We start from the raw sequence: 21841 nt of genomic DNA, 5'->3' as shown, positions 1-21841 counted from the left end.
GGCCTGGCTGGCATCAGGGAAAAGCCTCTGTGTGACCTTGGGATGTACTCAGGAGCTACTCTTGGGAGGAATCAGGGCCTTGAGAGTCTGAAAATGGTTGATAACCCAGTGTATTTAGTTCTTGTTCCATAAGTCCAGACACAAGGTGTGAATGTGCAACAGTTTCAAAACCTCTCTTGTTTTCTGCTGAGAAGTCTGGATCACAATGCAGCACTTCTGTACTTGTGAAAATTCACCTGCATCTAAAACTTAGCAAAAAAGATAGAAGGGAGGGAAAGAATATGGAAGGGAGGAAAAGCATGGAAAGATGGTGCAATCCCCCTGGAAGAAAATGTCCCTGAAATTATGTTTAATTTAGTTTAGGATTCTAAGAGGCATTATACAACTTCTGGAGCTGAAGTGCACAATCTTTCAAGGTTGATTTAACTGTATGGTTATAATCTAGCTGCTTTAAAAACTTGTACTCAGACACACAAGAAATATATAAGTTCTGATTTCATAAATTTTTTAAAAGGTACATTCAGTGGCTCTTGGGCAGATGAGAGAAGTTTCTTAGAGTGTTTCATCTCTCATTTTGTTATGGTTAAATACCTTTCAGCTTTGATGACTGGCTTGACCTAAATTGACATCTGAAAAAGAAGCTCAATATCAGTGCATAAATCTGTGATAATCACCACATCATTACACAGTAGCACCTTTTGAAGAAGGAATTGTGAAGCTGCTTGGTATTCAAAACCCAGCAGAAAGCTATTAACCCTTGTTTTTATAAACAGATTTAAAACACTACTTGTAAGATATAAAACCAACAAGCTAAAGTAAAACTGAGCTATTTGAGATGGGATTTTGATGTACATTTTGTTAGAGGTCTGGTATCCTGAAGTGCAGATAAAGGAATGTAAGTTTGTGATGAAATTTTTTTCTGGCATGGTGAAGACTTGATTCTTAAATCAGAAAGCCCTGAGCTGTTCTGCTCTTTTTCTAGATAGGTATCTCTGTCAGGAAATAGGGAGAGTAGCATTGCTGGATTTATGGGGAAATGATGTTGACATCCATATGTGAAAGGTAACCAAGGGCTCTTGGGAAAAGACACCCTAGTTACTAATGTATTATTGTCTGGAAGGGGCTTTCTGTCATTGCAGGGTGTGTAGCAAGTATTTAAAGCCCCTGGAAATTATTATAAACTTAGACATTCAAGATGAAATTTATTTTAAATTTTTTACTCGTTATTGTCCTTTTCTATCCCCCCAGCTGTTTCTTTGAGGGTGTTCTCTCATTTATTTAAAATAACATTAATCAGGCACAGAAATAAGCCAATGCTAGGGCCTTTATTAGGAATTTTATCATGCACTAATTGTTTGAAATCACAAGATCTCAGAACATTCCTCCAGTGATCTACTAATGTGCATCTTGCAGTGAATGTGGAACCTCTTACTTCAGAACTGTGTGAGTTCCTTCTCTTTTTGGGCAGGTGTCTAAGTTTTTCTCTCTCATTTGTGTAGAAAGCTGTGAGAAATACACCTCACAATGCATATATAGGCATATTATAGGATATCTCAGGTTGGAAGGGACCCACAGGGACCATCAAGTCCAACTCCCTATTCATCACAGGTTTGAGACATGAAGAACTGGAGCTGAACCATTTTTGTACATCACAGGTGAAAGCTGCTGGGAAATGTCTTGCAGGGGCACGGGGCAGTTTTGTGTGCATGTATGAGCTCACATCATACCATCACCATTGTTTTCTTATCCCTAAATTGCAGTCCTTGTCTTAATTTTCATTGCATTTCCAAGTAACATGATATCCCACATTAAACTGGACCATGATCTAGTCCAGACGAGGCAGAGCTTGTTTCCAGCTTGCAGGCAGCAAGTGCCACGAGCTGAGCTGGAGCAGAACCGCGCGCCGCTCACTCACCGACTGCCTTCAGAGACGCGTACTTGTTCAGCTCCTTGCCTGGGGGCTGCTGCTCGTATGGGTTTGTGATCTGTCCCAGGCTGGGATATGAATGTTGATGTGCCATCTGAGGAAGGAGGGGAGATGTTGGCATGACATTATTCATCTGTGGTGGATCTGTATTAAAGAAAATTAACAAGCATTAAGTTAAGGTTTTCAACGTCATTATTGAGTACGGATTAGACAGAACATGCCCTGAGATTTAATGCAACAAAACAGTGTTTATTACAAAGTGGGAGTTTGAGTACAGCAGACCTGTACTTTGAACAGTTAATGGTGTGATTAAAAGCTGACAAGTAATTATGGCAACACACAATAATTTTTGTATAAGAAGGTCTTTGAACTAAAAAATAGGTTTTCAAAACAATTAAACACCGACAATACTGAATTTGCTACAGCATTAAGATACAAAGCAAAACATGGAGTTTGTTCCAAGTTAGACTGAATGCAGGGCAGTAGAGTGGTTCTCTGCAGTAAAAGAGCCAGACTCATTTAAATTGGCTCAGGCTGCTGCACATTCACAGTTACACTGCTTTTAAAACCAGGAGCAGCTTTGTTCTTTGCACAGCATTATGCTGTGTTCTGTAGACAAGCATCACAGTGTAAAATGTGCTTTTTTGCCTCATGACTATCATTAGGTGATTTCTTCAAAGCATGCACTTTGTCCTTGTATATTCTCCTCTCCCCTGATGCTGGGTATTGTAATATCATACCAAGATCATGTTTTCTCTAGCAGACATTCACAAAAACAGGACCTAATCACTGCTTATGTAGCATTTTATGCCACCAATAACCCTATACCCTTTCTGAAATTGATTTGTTCCTTTTTAGTAGAGAATCACAGCCTGTATACTTTTCTAAGATAAAATTTATTTGTTGTTTCTAGTGTTCAGTTCCAGCCTCTAAAGCATTTGATCATAATTGTATGCTGCACTCAATTTGCAAACCTAAGTTTCAACAGATTTCAACGTGGTCAGTGTATCTTTTTTGCTGAGTCTTTGTCTAGGCTATGTATTTTGAGATCCTTTGAGCTGACTGGCAATTCTAGAACCTTCTCATGGCTTCTGCAATCACAGACAAGCACATTTTTCTCCAGCAGTGAGACCATGGTGCTGTCCTGGTGACAATACAGCAACTTCCACAGCATCAAGCACAGCATAGAGATCATGTAGACAGAAAGCAGGTCAGTTATGGGAAAGGCAGTTTATTGTGATGGATGGATTGGAGCATCCTCCAAGTGCCCACAGGATCTGGCAGGAGCCAAATATCCCTGCACTCTGCCAGGATTTTAAGGGAATTGAGCCACCTGGCTTTCCACAGCTCATTAATAAGCAGGAGCTCTGAAGTCAGTTAACAGATTTACTGCTGAGAGAGAAAAGAAACCAAAGGTGTTTTTTAACTTCTTCCCTGTCTGTGGTGCCTGGTGCAGCCTCTGCTGGTCTTGCTGGGGCTGCCCCTGCAGAGTTCTGTCCATCCCATACACCTGTGCCTAATGTGGGAGGGGGACCCTGAGGTAACAGGACAAAAACTGTACCAGTGCTATCATCAAACCAAAAAACTGTACCAGTGCTATAATTCTTCTTGCTGTTACTGATTCTTAATAAGGAAGAACCAAAAAGAGAAACTTTTCTATTTCAGAATTCCCCGAAAATTATTGGAACACTTTTTGAATATTTTTTGATAGTTTACCTTGAAAGTTGGTTAAGTCAGCAATTTCACAGAAACAGTTGTTGTTTTAAGGAATTTTTACTTTGTCATAGGTAAAAATTCTCAGTTTCTGTTCAGTTCTAGTACTGGCATGTCTGAGGCAACTGAGTGACTCTTAGAGCAGGAGTTTCTGCAATCCTTTACCATTCCCATTCCATCTCTGGAGTACAGCTGAGGAGAGCCTCTCAATAGAATGCTTGAACCAATGAATAGCTGCTTACTCTTTCCAAACCATCCATACCTTCCAAATATCTCTCTGGCTGCATCTGTGAGTGCACTTTGAGCAGGAGTGCCAGCACAGCTGTATTTCAGTAAAGGGCAGCACTGAAGGTACCAGCATGGGTGGGACCTTCACTGTAAAGAAGGTGTCAACTTTTTAACCCTACAGTCATTGATTTGTCTTCTGAGTAGAGCTAAATCAGTACTTCATGGACGCTATTGTTATAAAGTTCCCTTGTGGCCGTTATTATTCAATATGTCGAAACATCATGATTTCACTGCATTAAAAATATTATGAGCACCACGCTCGCTGCTGAAATTACTTCCAACTATGGAGACTTGTAAAAACAATGTAAATAAGGCATAGCTAGCTAGGACAGGTTTCTGTGTGTGTTTCTTACTCAGACATATCAGTTTTATTCAGTCATCTCTCTAAGCACAGTGGAGAAAGCTACCCCAGGAATGTGCTGGGCAAGATGACCAAGGTGAACTTGTGCTTTGTCCGGGTGTTCAGTGACAGACTCTGCTGCTTCTCGGTTGCTGGGTTACTGATGGTGCTGTCATTTTCTCCCCTGAGTGTTTACAAAGATGCAAAGAAATGTGTTTTCAATTTCTAGATCTTCTTTGACTTCTGTCTTGTTAAAAGCCCAGAACTCTTCTAAATTACGAATTTCAAGCGAATTAAACACAGTCATTCTCACACTGCCACACTGGCTAACACAGTGCCCCTCACACACAGCCAGATGCTTACACAAGACTAAGTCATCATAGAAGACACAGCTCCAATTACTCATGCAATTGGCCATTTATACAAAGTGAATTAAGCAAAAGGCCACCTCTGGCAAAGTGCATTTAGCCATATTGAAGAATGATTCCTATTTATAAAGAGGCTCCCATTGGAATGAACTCTTAGAGCCTACAAGAGAAATCTCAGCTTGGTTTATACATCTGTCTAAATCTGAATCAAATTAAATTTTAGTCTAACTGGCCATTGCTGCTGAATGTTGCATGTGTTCACAAGCTCACTGAAGTGTGATCTGATTCCTTACCTTTGGTTTTCTAGAAATAAGTGAGCAAACAGGACACTTGTGTCATTTTGTCCCCATGTAGTTAACATGACAATGTGGGTAAGTTCACTTGTATTTGGATGCTACTCAGGAAATGCTCATAACTGAAGCAGCAGTGGTGCAATGTAAATTCTGCAGCAGTCTGGGCTGTGGGCAGTGCCAGTCTAACCACTGCAGGAGCCCAGTAGGCTGTGAGCAACTGGGAGGTTTTGAGCAGCACTGCCCTGCCTTGGGGCAATCCACATTCATAACTAAAAAATGGATTGGCCTTGGTAGTATCATACTTAACACTCCTTCAGTCTCAGCAATACAGAATTGGGAATCTCAGGAAATAAGACATTTATCTGCAACTAATTCACAGATGCAAAATCTGATTTGTTTAATTTTTTTTCCCAATTTGAAGTTGGAAAAAGTAGTAATTGTTACATTTCATATTTTGTGATACAAGGGATTGGTTTCAGTTGGAAGAAAGTTTAACCAGAAAAATCCCTACCAGCTTTACCAGTGACCCCTTGTGCTAAGTGAAATTCTTTATACTTGTAAAGCAAATATTCTGTGATTGGTATTTGCAAATAGCTGCTTTACTGAATGGGGTCAACTTTAACCCGAGAGCTGTGGCTATGCTCACAGATTATTTTTGGCAATGTGACACTGGTATTGTCCACCACAGTATTCCATACAACCAGCTGCATTGTGCCCCTGCCAAGTTATGTATTTATTTTTAAAAAGCAGAGAGTATGAACATCACGAAGACTCAAAAAACTGTTTGTGCCACAGCTTCTAGCATGAATAATCAGACCTGATTAGCAATGGTGATGTTGTAAAAAACCTGCAATATTCCCAACCTATCTTATTTTCTGCTGAAGCGAGGAAATGCAATGCCAGCCTGCTCCCTAACCTTCTGAAACTTTGAGGGGTCATTGTGGATGAAGTGTTTGTGGTTTGCTCTCTGTCTTCCTGCTACCAGCCCAAAATGAAGAGTTTGAAATATGCTGGAGCTCACCACACACAAGTTAGATGTCTGATGGGCAGAAAATGAGACAGGAAACAAAGGAAAAATTTAATTTTTTTTTTTATGCTTGCGTTTTTTTGACTGTAATTCCCTTAAGACCTCTAGGTATAGAAAAGCTGCTGGGGGACACATGGATAAGAAAATAACTGGAAGGAAGCTGCACCAAAACCAGCTTATATCTAGAGAAAGTGAGGTTTATATCCCAGCCACCAACAGTGAGCCTTTGGAAATGTCTGAGGCACTGGTTTCTGGTCCCCCCAGTAGCTGACAAATATTGATCATTACCTTATCTCTTTACTACCTCAACCTATAGCTCAGCACCTGAAGATATTACAGTTAACTGTTTACTGCATTTTTTAAGTGAAAATGCTTTCTGGCACCCCTCTCTGATTGTGAACTTTGGAGTTAGTTTAGTGTGAATCTCATGCCAATAATGTTATTGGTCACTGTAATTATTCTGCCCTCTGTCCAACTAAGATGGTGTTATATCTGATTTATGCACTTCTTTCAAGAACCAAGCAATGGGCATGTCAGCAAGTATTAAATACAAGTAAGAGCTCAACATAAATCATAGTTCCATGTATGAACGGGGCAAAAGCCTCAGAGCTGAGTGATTTGGTTTCTGCATTTTCTATAGCATACACTGTGCCTTCACCTGGTTTGATCAATCTTGTCAAGAAGCTGCCAGAGCTATGGGAGACTCAGGGTCAGAGAAGGGCTGTGAGGAGGCTGCAGCAATAATGAGCTTGTTCACTGCTTCAGAGCCAGGAGCCTGCCATGGGCATCCCTTGAGCTCAGCCACTTCCCTCCTCCTCCTCAGCCTCAGGAGAGCAGAACCTGCTCTGCAGACTGGCCTGGGAGTCATTCCTTTCTGTACAATGGAGTCAATGATTCAGTGCTTGAGGACAGGGAAAATGAACAAACTCCTATAGGCACAGAATGGAATCTATTAGGAAATGAGCGGTTACAGGCATCAGGAAAAGCACAAATGAGAAAGGCAATGCAGTAACAAAACAGGAGAGGGTGGGGGGAGGCCAGGAAAGCAGAATGAGATTTTGCTATAAAAGCCACCTGCAGACACACATACAAAAGAAATGAGAACAAGACAGACAAAAGAAGTCTGGGAAGTCAAAGGGGAAAAAAGAGAAAAATCAGAGCAAAATATAATAATAGCTGAGCATTTTCAGATACTCAGGAGAAAAAGATATGCCCTGAACTAACTAAAATTGAAAATAACAGCTAGGAAAACAGGAGAGAGCTGAGTGATTAGAGAATATCAGTATAAAATTGCTCCCCTCCCATCCATAACTACAATGACATGAGAAGCATATTTGCCTCTTTGTTCTTGAGTCTAATATACTTAATCACAAGACCAGCTCATCCAGCACTGCAAATCCATACTCGTGTTCCTACAAGCTTCACCAAGAGAAGGTGCAGGTGCTGGTTCTGAAAAATCCCACATGTGATGAAGACTGTAGGATCTCAACAATGTGACTATGGCTGTAAAGTAATTCCTTTCTGTTTCTCCCTTTATAATAATACTGCTGTCCATTCAGAACTCACTGTTGGACTGGCACTCCAACCTTTGCCCTATTTGCTCTTTCCTCTCTGTAGGTTGTCCCTCTGCAATTGAACTGACCCTCACAGAGGTTTTGTGTTTGTGCATTTTCTTACACCTTTATACTTTAGAATTTTGTGTCTTTATAGATATTGTGATGTCACTGTCATTGTCTTTATTTACATTCTTTACCCCTTCCTTCAGATTTGCATTAAATGTTGTATTTTTAAGGATATCCCTATTCACACCCAGCCCATACAAAGGTTTGTTCTGCAGAGGGTGGTGCACCAAAACCAGGGTGCCATGTCCATGAGACAGTGCCCTGTTTGTGCACATACTGACACCCTGAGGTGTGTGGCAGCCACTCTGCCCACACTAAATCTGTGACAGGAGGCTGTAGGAGCCTCAGGGGGGCTGATATGCAAAACAGTCTCTGAGAGGTGTGTGCTTATCCCATTCTCTAGGGGTTATTCCCATTGAGGAACAGGTTATGCCCAAAAACTTATAAAGTTGAATAATTTTGTTTTTATTAGATGTTACAAATATCCATGGCCTTATTCACTACATAGTTGAAAAATGGCATTTCTGGTCTTAACAATTTAATGGCATTCTGCTGCAACATTTTCCAGAGTCTAGCACAAATTCTAATCTGAAAAGTATTCCTTTCTTCTAATCTTAATTTCTCTGCCTTGCAATTTAACTGATTTTGTATTTTTGCAAGAATAAATGCTTGCAATCCAACTTCTTTATCATTCATTATTCTAAATGCTTTTTTACCACTTTTCAAATATTTCTCTTCTCTGAAATAATAATTTCACTACTTTCAATCTTTCCAACCTTTGATCATTACTGCTGCCTTTTTTCAACACTGATGGCCTTGTAATGAGGTTCTACCCTCAGTAATCCATACGGCTGTGTTGTCCTATATATATTGTCCTGTATATAATGCTGTTGTAAGTCATCTCTATATATTTTTGTCCCTTAAGACCTGTAGACTTTTTTTTTCTCATCAGTGATGCACAAGTCATGTGAGTAGTTGTCTTGTCCCTAAATGTGATAGCTCTGAGACAATACATATTTTTCATGGCAATTTATGCTAGTCAGTGATCTGTTCTGTCTCTGCACCATATCACAAAAACATTCTTGTAACACAACCTACCCATCTAATCACAATCATAGAAAAGATCTGAGATGATTTGGATGGCATTTCATTCAGCAAAAAAAGATGTTTCTGTTAATGGAAGTGACAGTCTACAGTATAAATGCATGTCACCAAACACTGACTGATGCATCTTTCTGTCCTAGCAGTGACTTTCTGTCACTGCAGGACTCAGTCCCATCGTGCTGGGATTCTCTGTGGTGCCACTGAATGCAGGAGTCTCCCAGCACACTGAGCTCTGATGTTTTATATTCACTGCCTGCACAATGAAGCCCTCACCCTGCGGCTGTGTCCCATGGCAGAGGTTGTGTGGTCCCTCACACTCAGGGGATCTCTGAGGACAGGCTGTCCTGCCCCAGGAGCTGCAGTTCCACTGTCAGAGCAGAGGCTCCCTGTGGCCCGTGGTGCTGGGCTGTGCAGCACGGAGCCCAGGCAGGTGAGGGACACCCAGCCCTGCTGGGAGTGCCTGTGCACCAAGGGAGGGACAGCATGGCAGCTCTGGGCACCTCCATCTCCTCTGAGACACCCATGAACGAGGTTACTGTGGGTGCAGTCCTCATGAGGAAGAATTATGGTAGGGAGATGCATGGGCTGATGTTCAGAGACAATGCCTTACATCTGGACATGGGAAAGAAGGTTGAGGAGCCAGGTCATAACATCCATGATGCTCTGCCTTTGGTGCTTATCTTAGGAGGAGCTGATTTTCCTCTGGCAGGAGATGAACTGCAGAGATCTATCAGTGAGCTGTGTAGTGACAGTGCTGCTGTTGCTCAAACAATGCCCTGTGTCTGTTTCTAAATGGCAAAATTCCCAAGTTTCCTTCCACTGCTGTGGAATTCTCTGCTGCTGTCAGATGAAGGCACTCACACCACACTCAAAACCAGATGGACTCTTCATTTGAACTACTTTTATCTGAAGTGAAGATGAGGACAGCACTAATTTTACAATATAAATCCTCCCACCTCCACTCCTTTAATTTTCTATCTACATCCTTCAGAAACTTACCTATGTGAAAGTCAGAGATTGTATTTCTTTTAATAATGATATAAGGGGTGGGTGAATGGGTGGGAGTGGAGTTGAAACATAAAAGAAGAAAAATCAGTAGCAGTGTGACCAAAGAGATGTGAGGCTCCACTGCTGTGTCCAGCCAGGGAAGAACACTCAGTGTTCCTGTAAATGGGCTTTTTTCTTACTAAATGTGCTGCAATCACTTTATGTTCAAATCTATGGGAGTTACAGATATATAAGTATATGTAAGAATCTTATATCTGTGGGCTCTTCTGAACTCTTTGTGGCAGGTTGCAAATGGGGAAAGGGGTAACTGCATCTTTGTGTATCAGTTAAAATCGAGACCTGTAGACTGAAGCTTCTTTGGATGAAGTCTGTGGCACTGTGAGGTGCTGAATTCTCTGTGGTCACAGGGATTTAGGAGATGGGGCCTTCATCATGTTTCAGGTTTGGGCTCCTCGTTTCTGGTTAGGCTCCAAGTGTGTAGGAGCAGAGTTCTGTGAAATCAGTTGGCTGTTTTACTGCCATCTGAGGAGGGTGGGAGTGGAATCACTGGCCTTGTGACTAAACTGGCTGGAAGCCTCTCTCTTCTGCTTTTCATTTCCCCTGGGCTCCATACTGTACCATCACACTCACATCCTTGTAATATTTTCTGGGCTCTTGTTTTACAAAAGAGCTGCAGTGTGAGGTTGGTTTTCCATGTAGACTTTTATTATGTGGCAGCGGATCTCCTTTTATGAAGGTTATTTTTATGTCCTCTGGAGGTTTGCTTTTCCATCATAATTACTCACAACCTGACAGACTTATAATCCTCTGATAGGATTTGTGACATTGTAATCTTCTCTACCACTACCCATTGTGGCTTCACAAACAGAGGATTATAACCTCTAAGGAGGCAATAAGCAGATGAACTCTGGAGATATCAGGACCCTGCTTCCATATCAATTTCCAGTGCTTGAGTTGTGGGAGGGCAGGGAGCAGTGCTGTGTTCTCACTCCTGCCCACGTTTCTGGTTTTCTTCATCTTCTTTTGCCTCAAGTAGCACAGTTGAGAAATTAATTAAACCCACCAGTTATACATACTTTGAGCACTGCAAATATCCTTAGCGATGCAAATTAAGAAAAGATAAATTCAGCAAATTTGACTTACACAACAGAATTTTTTTATTGCCCAGAAGAATGTTCTTTATACTTTCCCAGTTGTTTTACAAATCAAACACTCCTGTACCTTTCCCCAGAAATAAAGAGTCTGCTAAGATGCACCAGCCAGCTTAGATCTCTTGTTTTGACTGCTTTGTCTTTCAATGAAATTACTTTATTTCCAGCAATTAATATACTTTACACAGGGGCAATGTGCCTGTCATTATAATGCTATTCTAAATATTTGTATGCCTTATTTATTGTTTTCTGTAACTGTAATGGTTTGAATACATTAAAAATTTCCTTCCTTCAGGCATCCTATTAATTTGTCTATTACCTATCCATATACCATGTAGTAACAGTAGGAAAAGACCAGACAGGATAAAATTATAGAAGCCAACCTTGTGCCTTTGTTATTCACTGTTTTGTCTAAGCAGTAAGTTAGCAGTCCCTTGCCTGTAGCTTTTGGGTAACAAATTCCCTGCAGGATTCTCACATCATTCAAGGGCAGAAGCAATTAAGAGTAAGTTTTAAGGAAGAGTTAAAATAGGGAGAAAGTTGCTCATTGTTATTTCCATTCCAGCCAGCAAAGGTGGAGGGCAATTTCTGTAGTGAATTATCTGGTTAATGGGACACTTAAGAAATATTTTGCTTCAATATTTATCTCACCTGAAGCACATCACAGTGGCATCTTCTGTCCTGACATACCTGGCCCAGCAATGGAGATGAGTGTACTTTTTACTTGCTGGCATAATCTAATTTATTTTTTTAGAGTCTCTTTAAAGAGGAAATTCTGTCAGGGACTACAGTGCACCTGTAACATCCAGGTATGGCTCTCTCCATTCTCAACCCCCATGTGCAGCCTTGTTAATGTCAGGCTCTGAGTCTCTTAATCAATCAAAAGCTCAGAGAAAAAAGACAGAAGGTCAGGGAAGAGCTAGAGTTCTGTTCCCAGATAAACAGTCAGAATTTGTTATCTCTTAAAACAGCAGAGAACAAAATTTATTGCTTATGAAGTAGGTTGCATGTTCTCCTGTTGCACAGACTCCCTGGAAATTCAAATGACTGGCTTTTCAAAGGATCATGATTATTCCTTGTGCTGCAGCACTTGATGTATTTTGAAGTCTCAGCACCACAGAATGAGTGTTTTAATTTTTCTCACATAGAATGATTAGAGGTTTCAGAATTCCAGCCTTTCTGAATACATCTTTCTTGAGGTTTGGCATTTCATGTCTTCTCATATGTCTCGTATCTTGCAGGATGTCTACTTAATTATGCCCTCTAATATACAATTTCTTCTCTGGCATCAGCAGAGTTTTGTTGATCCATTTTTGCCTTCAATCCCCTAAAGCCCAAAAATCCTTTTATGTCAGACTGCTCTTCACAATAATTTTTCTTAAACACATTTAATAGGAATGCACCTTGTTTTTTGTTGAGATTTATAAAGTTAGAGAGTTTTGAAAAAATAGAAATACTGCATGTTTCAGCTTTTTACAATCTTTTGAATTCCAATGCTGTCCTTCAAAATCTTTGAAACACCTTCCAGCTAGATGGTGTTCACAAATTTAATAAGTATATGTACACTGTCCCATTGTCCTTCTGATTACTGAAAATATTGGAGACAGAATAAATTACTGCAGAACTCCATTCACTGCATCCCTCCACTAAAAAATAGAATCATTTAGAATTATTTTCTGAAAACAGTTTTCAGACAATTTTGCACCAACCTTTTAGAAAAAGCTTCTGAAAGCCTATTAAAAGTCAGGATTTTTTTATATCTACAGCATTCCTCCATCCATAGGGCCTGAAAGGGAATTGATCAGGTTAAGCTCCATTTATTCCGGAGAAATCTGCATTTGTGGTTATTCATGACCAAGTTCATTTCTATTCCGTTTTCCCTTCCTTTTCCTTGTCCCTTAATTCATTAATTAAATGAATACTAAATTGTTTTAATTGTGTTCTGTCCTAAGGCTTCACAGCACACCTTGTTTTTGAGTGTTTTACAGAATTTCATCCACTGGATGAATGCTCAAAGATAATGACACATGGTAGGCCCAAGTCCTTTTTCCCAGTGTGCAGATGAATCCTTCTGGGCCCTCAAATAGAAATGGAATATAATTTTTCCAACAACACTTCAAACCTGCCCCTCATTTCCCTCAGGTGTGATCCCTCCTCTGTTTTCTGATGTTGATTTTTGTTAGTTTCTTGAAATTGTTTTTTTGGGGTTTTTTTAGTGAATAGTGATGTCCTGCCTTCCAAAAGGGACAATTTGATTATTTGAATCTTTAGATGTTAACTTCTAAAAACTAAAAATACATAATTTTTTTAAAGTAGTATTTTGGTAGTATTAACCTATATATGGTTGTCTTTTAATCAATGCCAAGCCTTATCTAAGCAGGCATTTATACAAGCCACAGTAATTTGGATTGGCCCTTTATGTAGAATAATATCCTAACATTTAGCTGCTTAGTTATGGTGTGTTCCACATTGTTATTGCAATGATTCTAGAGTTGAATTACTTTCTATTTACATAATGTTGTTTTATTCAAATATATGCACAAGAGTTTCAGGGGAAAATAATTAGGCGAGACAGCATCACACAAATAACTCTTTTTGAGAAGGAAAATGAAGTCTTTGGTGGGGGAGTCTCTCTGAGACTTAGCCCATCTCATTTGCTTTTGGCCACTGAGGTGACTCTTCAGATCTAGCACTGCAAGCAGAGCAGAGTGGCTCCGTGCTGTGTGGGTAAATTCAGAGCTGATCTGTGCCCACTCCTCTTTTAAAGGGAATCCCATGCAGCCCCGTGGCTGTGGTTATCAAGGCCCCTTGTGGAGTGTCTGACTCACACCTGGCGTTCCCAGAGCCCCAGCCCTGGCAGGGCAGGAGGCTCCTGCTCAGCCCAGAGCTGCTGCTGGGAGCCCACCACACACCCCCTCCCTGCTCTGGCACTCATTTACTCACAGTTGTGTCCTGGTGCAGGCACTGATGACATTTCAGCAAGAGGTAAAATAACTCTGTTTCATGCTTAGGCACGAGAGACAAGCAGTAATAGAAAATGAAGAAATAGATTTTATAATACACTTTCCTTTTTGCATCTAAAATTGCGGATTTCAGAACTTGCCCTGAGGAACAAGAGACAAATATCTTTCCATATTCCCCCTTGGAATTACCACCCAGGCATTTACTAGGGTAGAGAACTCACTTTATATTTTTATTTGAGTTTGTATTGCATTTTGGGGGGGGGAAATTAATATAACATTAAAAGCTACAATTTAATTTTAATATTACAAATAATCTTAGGAATCATTCCAAAGTGTGACTTCAGCCTTCAGATTATTTGATTAATATTTTTCTCTATTGACATTAATATTTTCTCTATTGATGATGTACATCTCCTTTTGAAGGAAGTGCTAAGTAGATAGGAGACTGGAGGAAAAGGAAGACAGAAAATCTTTCTGTAATTAGGACATAGGCAATCTTGTATCAACAGGAACTTTCTATTCCTCTTTAACATTTCAATAATGATCCCATTTTATTTTGAACCTTCAGACTTAAAAGACAACTGTGAGAGCTGCTGCCTCTCCCCGTGTTATTTTAGGAACCTCTTATGTGTAATTTCTGTGATCAATAATGTCCCTGCACATACCCTGACGTGCAGCATAGAGATGGCCTAGTTCTATTTTTGCATTTTAATGGCCTTTTGCAGAGTGACACCTCTACTCTTAAAGAACAATGATGAATATATGTCTCAATAAGTGAGAAAATCTTGCTGCTTTGGAGAAGCAAATGTCAGTGGCTTTTAAAAGTCTTCCCTCACCTGAACACACATTGAACCCCTCTACCCAATTGCAATCTTTTTGCCAAAATGCAAATGTTTTCTTCTAAGCAGTCTTTACTGAAAAGCATTATCAAAATAACTGCAGCAGGCCAGGCACAGGTCCCTGTTCCTCTGGGGATGAGGTTTAAAGGGCTGCATGATCATGGGCACATTGCACAGGCAGGAATAACACTGAGCTGACAGGGGGAGAAGGCTGGAAACGCCTTCACCTGTCCAGTGATGGTCTCGGGATGGATTAGTCCTGCTAGGCTGGGCAGGTGAGCCTGTGGCAGTGCCCTGCTGTGGGTGAGAGGTGCCCCAGTGTCCCTTGGGTGTGCCAGGGGCTCTGCAGTCAGCGGAGCTGCCCACACTGCAGCCAGGACACTCCTGCTGGGGCAGCGTCCCGGGGTGCTCCTGCCTGTGCTCCCTCCTCTCTCATCCTGCCGTGCCACAGGGAGCCCTGGCACCCACAGCTCCTCCTGCCAGGGAATTGTCCTGTGTCAGGCTTCTCTCCGAGCCTTTTCTTTCTGTTTTATTTCTGTTCCTCACTAGCCTAAGATAGACTTTTTCCTGTGTCTTCCTCCTCCCCATGGTGTGTGCTGGGAATGATTGCTCGGCTGTGGGGCATCTTCAGCCACATTTTCTCTTGAGTTTGATTTGTCTGCGCTGTCTGTGCCCTCAAAAACATCTGCACACAGGTGTCTGCGCTGTCTCAGGGAGGCAGCAATAGGATTCAGATCTCTAGGAAAATATCTCCAGCCTAACGTTTTGCCTTCCACTTTGGTGTATGTCTACAAGAAAGAAAGTTGCCTTCATAAACTCCTTGTTGGACAGTGTCTTTTCTTTTTTCTGGAATTAAAAAGTTATTAATTCCTCAAGTCTCTCTGCTGGTAGGTTATTGCTTTTATGGCCTCTATTTTCTTATGATTCTCTTCATTCTTTTCTCTACTTCAATACAAACTCATATATTGTATAATTTGTCAGCTGAGGCAAAAGTATAAAAATGTAGATCTAATATTTTGAAAACTGTATTTTTTAGTGTGAAGTTTTGATCAGTGCTCAGACTTTACTTTGCTCTTGGTGGAACTGCCACTTTTTGAGAATGGCAGAATCTGAGAAATTTAGAACATTTCTGAAGCTCTGTCTGAACGTGTTTCATGAACACCTACTTTAATGGAGTTAGGCCAATATTTATAAACTGAATTTCAGTAGTTCAGCACATCTTCAGTTGTGGTACCTCAGCGCTGCTCAATTTACAAAAGTGCTGCTGCTGAATTAAATTCACAGTACCTTTTCCCTCCTCAGCACAGTGCATTGCCTGTGTTTATTTGCATTTTCCATGACCAGTGTCCCCATCTCACACAGAAACCCTGTACCCCAATGAGCACATCTCACCCCCTCCATCTCCTTGACCTTCCTGACATGACCAACTTAATCAGTTTCTCATTCAGAGCTGTGTGTTATAACGCCACTGAGATCAACAACCCTTTTCACAAAAGCTACTGAATAGAAAAGAGTTGTTAAATTAACTCTCAGTCCTTGCAAATGAATATGGGTTGCTTTTGCACTGAAGCCTTGAAGGTGTGGTGGTTGTTGTCCCATGACATTTCCCTCAGGTCTGTCTTTTATTAAGCCACAGGAATTTTATTTCTAGTCTGGAATATAACCACTCTCACTGGTGTCTGTATTCATGCAGTATTATCAACATACCAAGGACTGACTTCACTGTCTTGGGGATTTTTCTTCTTTTGTTTAGCTACAATCCAAATAATAAGCTGTTGTCTTACAGTGCTTTACTTCTCAGCAGGGTAAGTTGGATGGGTTTACAGAATGTGAGGAACATTTCAAAACTGGACCTTTTCCCTCCTGATGAATTGACACTCAAACAGAAATACCGGGTGTTGGGTTTCAATAATTTGTTACAGTGCCGCTACATCAAATTTAAGTTCCTCTAAGAACCATGATTAGCTGATACAAAATGATGAATGGGGGACTGCTAATGATGCTAATTAACAGTGCTTTTGATCCCAAGTGCATCTTGGCAGGAGAACAACACCCGGGACAGATTTTGAGTGTCTGCTCAACTGTACCTGCCTGAAGTAAAATGTGTCAGAAGTCAGGCTGAATAGGGGACAGTTTACAGCCCTTTATATACAACCTCTTCTGCCATGTCTTTCTCCTTATTAGTTGGACTGTTGTCACCCATTGGTCCTTCACAGTGCAGTTCTTCATCCAGAAAGTAAGTACAGGCCCAGAAGGAAAAGTAAAATTGATGCTTCTATTCTTAGACATTTCTAGTTATAACCCATTACTCTGCATACATTATTTTTAATGGATTGCAGAATGCCTCTTTAGCTTTCTCAGAATGTCTTCCAAGAACAAGGCTTTGTGGACTCCTGCCAGGCACACACACGTATGATTTGTATGCTGTCCTTTTCTTTTATTGTTGGGAGCAAAATTGTCTTGGCAGCAGCTTTGCTTCTCTGCCTTCAATCTTGTTTTGCTCTAGAACTCACAGAAGCCAAAGTCTCAACCTTCTGTGCCTTCGTGTCAGATACAGGCAGGTGCTCAGAGCCCTGTTTTCTGGGAACTTTCACTTATGACAGGTTAAATTACCAGTCTCTGAAAACTGAAATTCTGGGCACAACATCATCAACAGGGGCTAAGCGTGGGGTCAGGTTTTCATCCCTGGGACTGTTACTTGCCTGAAGGGCTTTTGCTGCTGGGCAAGAACCTTCCTGCTCAGCTGACTGAAGCAATGAACTCTTTAAATGTTACACAGATTATTGGGAACACTTTTCCATGCAGTCTTGTTTTTATTTATTTATTCCTGATGTGCTAAGAATTTGCCAGGCAAAAAAAGGCACAGTCCCTGCCCTAAGGGGAGCCTGCTAGAAGCTCTGATATTTGCATGCCTGTGAACTTCCTCTGTGACCAAAGGCAATGTCCTTGTATTAATTCTGTCAGAACTATTGCTTCTCACAGCATGGTACTGTAAATAATTTCTGTTTACAATAATGGATCATTACTCAAACTTCCCACAGAAGCTCAATATGCTGTAAGTGGTTTTCCCTTTGTATTTATCATAATTTACCTCCGACGTTAATCAATGCTACCTCAGGAAAATTCTCTTTGTATTTTATATTTGCAGCCAGAAATACAGTGGTTAATAGTTTGTTTCCAGTACAATAACAGATAAATCGTGTAGCAATCATTTTGTCTTCTCTTCTATATCTTAATTATGGATTTTTAGCCCACGTTTTAATCTTTTACATGGCACGTCTATGCCCTATCCAACAATCATGTTTCACCCAGGGATGGTTCTTGCTGATATGATCCCTTGGCTTGGTTGGTAGGGTGACCTGCCACTCTTTCTCCATCTTTCCTAGGAGCAAACAAGTAGAAGTTTAGATAAACAGCAGTCTGGACTGAGAGTGCAGTCCCTCAATTCCCAGCTCCACCACAGTGAATTTTGTGTGCTCATGGTGAAGTCACCAAAAGACTTGTAGTGTTAACACACCAAGTGTCTTTGGAAACACTTCATATACTTCTGCCAGAAGGGATTTTTTTGCATTTTCAGTTAGAGAATTGTTATAACCCAAAAAAATGTGGGTTTTTTTTTCATTTAAATTGGTCTGTACAGACTTTCTGGGAGTTTGTGTTTGTTCATTGCACTGGCCTGGCAGAACAGATTCCTCTACGACTGGGAAAATCAGGATTAGTATAAGGCAGCTTAGTAGAAATGGTTTCATTTGCAGCAGGAAAAAAATGGTTGAAATGTATATGGTGATATCCTAGAGCCTTGTTTTATGAAATAGTTGGAAACAAAAATCAAGTTAGAGAAAACATTATAATCAAGGCAATAGCAATAATGACTCCAAGAGAGATGGATCTGCCATTCTATGACAGTACATCCAGTGTGGATGTGTTTCCACATCCAGTTCAATCCACACAAAATGCAATATTGTAGCCAGAAACTCAGATGTCTGTATTAGAACTTATGATCTTAATGCACAGAAAGCACATGGACAAGTAACTTCAGCAGCAAGATCTTTTTGATTAAATTCTGTATCTGCCAGGATCACTTATATCCACAGAGAACCACTGATGTTTTGTTCTCTCCTCTGGTGCTTACAGGAATTCACATCAGAAAGCCCCAAATAAATGGAAAAAACTTTGAAACAGAGTTTGTCTTTCATTAAACACCAGTTGTCCTTGCAGTTCAGAGTGAGGGACTGAGTATAAAAGGTAGAGAGCATTACACACACAGACACAGGATCAGGTGTCAGAACAACTTCTCTTCTGAACACTCTGACTTACATTTGGGTTAACAAATGCTCAGCAATTCTAATTTCTTTCAGAAAATTGTAGGAGAAAAACGATTATTTACTTATATTCTGTACATATTTCATTCCTTGTTTTGGGTATTAATAATGCAATATTTTCATGTTACATGCAGAACATGGAAATTGGAAGTGTGTCCAGCTTCTCCCTGTGTTTTCATAAGGTTTTGTTTAAATGTTTGCAATTCAGGTGTATTTCCAAGCCGTAGCAGAATTCTGGGGTTTGCCTTCTATCACCATAAGCTGGAAAAAGCTGTACCACTCTGAGTCGATTGTCCCACAGATATTGTCAGGATTCCTCCTTGTGTGTCAACAGTTATTGCATTGATTGAAATAGATTGTCAGATCTTTCTCTCTTCAGATTGGAGAGAGACCCAGAAGGCAGATAAATATGTGCTTAACTGCCAATTATGAATCTGTTTGGCCTTGGCAGGACTAAAAAATGTAATAAGACTTTCCTGTCCCTCTGTTTGAAATTCAATAAGAAAAGAAGAAAGATTTTTCTATTATGTTTTGGGTTTTTTTTTTCTCTTATGGGTGGATGAGCACCCTTTGCTTAGCTCTTTCTTTTCACAAAATAATGGAGGCTCAAAGGGCATTTCTGTAATTTATTATACATGCATCAGTCCACTTGACTAGAGATTGGTGAAAGAACCTGACCTTTATCATGATAAAGGGAATATAAGCAAGGAACAATTTTGATGTCACAGGCGCTCTGTCTTGTAGGTGTACATGAGCATGTATTTGTTTTAGAATGATAACTGTTGTCACTTCCTGGCAAGTTTTTCTTAGAGAATAATCCTTGTTCACACTGATACTTGGACCTCCTACTGTGCATTTAAATCAAAGGCTTGAGAGATTTGTTCAGCTAAAGACAGTTCTGCTTAAACGTGCCCGGGTGAGGGCAGCAAAGCTGCCAAAGGGGCGGCGGTGTCCTGTGACGAGCAGATAAGGGCTTGGGACGGGAGGGGAGGCTCAGGGAGGATCCCGAGGAGGGACACCTGGAGAGGGAGGGGCTGATCCCTCCTCCCCGATATGCAGTGACAGGATCAGTGGGAATGGCTCAGCACTGCACCAGGGAGGCTCAGGCAGGTCACCGGGAAGGATTTCTTTACCAGCAGGGTGATCAGACCCTGGAACAAGCTCCTTAGAGGGGCAGCCAATGCCCCAGGGCTGTCAGTGCTTAAGGGCATGTGGACAATGCTTTAACCTGGTCAGGCAGTGCAGTGATCACTGCACTCCCAACTGGAACAGTCTATTCTGTTCTGTTATTTTATGCCAGAAGTTGAGAAAGAGACAATGAGTTGAACAATTAAATTCTGTTTTTTCAGAACTATTTTTCTTCTGTAAGTTCTATGCTTCAGGGTATTAAAATCAGAGGCTTTTCTGGGGAGAGAAGGTGCAAACAGAAGCTGTGGTTTGGAATGAGTGAGCTATTCTGCCAGCAGCAGGTTGCTGACTTTATTTTCATTTTATACCAGTTTGCTTGGGGAGCCACATTGCTCAGCCTCTGATGTCACGTTGTGTGTGAAACAATAACACAAACAATGTAAAAGGAGGGGGGAAAGCCCTGCTTTGCATTTTAAATCTGAACCTGTAAAATTCCAGCTCAGTGTAGGAGCACATTTGATGGGAAGTCTCTGCCCTCAGCTCTCTCAGCTGTGTCTGGGGCAGCCCAGCTCTGGTGCTTCCAAAGCCAAACCAGCCTGTTCCCAGCTGGACCAGGTACTCCTCACAATCACCTTGTGCCTTTGGACACATCACTCATGTAGACTCCTAGACCAGTTGAGGACAAGAAGCTCAAGAGCAGGCTTTAACCTATATTATTTTATTTTTCATATGGGACCCATCTGATAAAAGTGCTTGAGCACAATATATTAAACATCTAAAGCCATCCCACACAATGCTGCTCTGCAGGTACCTTAGTCTTTTCCTGCATATAGACCACATATCCTCAGTGTAGTCCCTGGTGGAGGATCATTTTCGTTGTGTGGGGGTTTGGAGAAAACCCCAGGTTCCAGCAATATGGTTTACAGGAACGGCTGTTTTCAGGATTCAGCCCTTTGCAGTTCAACCTTCAACCACGCAAGCTGATTATGCAGGGAAATAGCCAAGATTTGCATGAGACACTGGAAAACATGTTATAAAATTTTAATATATCCTCCTCCAAATAGCTTTCCTTCATACCTATTTTTAGGGGGAATTCAACTAAGCATTATCAGAGCCAATATCAACAGCACAGAACGATCTATCTGCACACAGCCATAAGAACCAGCACCTGTTAACAACCTGAACCATTCCATCATTCTTGTGTGCTATTGGTGTGATTGTTTCCAAGATCAGAGTGGAGAGGGATGTGCTAAAGCTCTGGAGTTTGGGTAATTATTGTACGTCAGCAGCAGCTCCATGTGAGCCAGGACAGCCGCCCACTCCTACACTTGGAGCTGTGTAAGACTAAACGGGCACAAATGTGTTGATATATTGTAGCCAGTGATTGTATATGTGTCTGCTTCACAGGAAATCGCTATTTTTACAGTGGAATGTTATAATCATTGAAAGAATTAAAAAAAAAAAAAATCAAAAAAACCCCAAAGAAACCTTGTAGAATTAAAAATACACAGCTTGGAAAAGAATCAAGGTAAAACAACTGGTTGTTTGGGAAGGTCAGCCACCCTCTCAAGAAAAAGACAGCTGGATATGGGGTGTAATTCTTTTTCTTGAAAGCACCAAAGCTAGAAGTGTTATTAAAATGTAGTAATTCAGAGAAAATACAAAGAACTATAATTTATGTTTTGTTAAATTAAGAATTCACTTTTATTCCCCAAAACACTTGAAGCTAAAGGAGTCTGTGCTTCAAG

At 40.8% G+C, this 21841-nt stretch overlaps 1 protein-coding gene across 1 annotated transcript in view; it reads right to left on the bottom strand.

Annotated features, from left to right (window-relative positions):
- Nucleotides 1-21841, bottom strand: part of SHISA9 (shisa family member 9) — a 177640-nt gene that overhangs the window by 17836 nt on the left and 137963 nt on the right. Inside the window, 1 exon segment of the mRNA XM_059484671.1 lies at nt 1916-2071. Within this exon segment, the coding sequence (XP_059340654.1) occupies nt 1916-2071 (156 nt within the window).

This window comes from Ammospiza nelsoni, chromosome 17 (assembly GCF_027579445.1).
Source record: "Ammospiza nelsoni isolate bAmmNel1 chromosome 17, bAmmNel1.pri, whole genome shotgun sequence".
Classification (NCBI taxonomy): domain Eukaryota; kingdom Metazoa; phylum Chordata; class Aves; order Passeriformes; family Passerellidae; genus Ammospiza; species Ammospiza nelsoni.
Note: the sequence above shows the minus strand (reverse complement) of the source record. Positions and strands in the feature narration are given on the sequence as shown.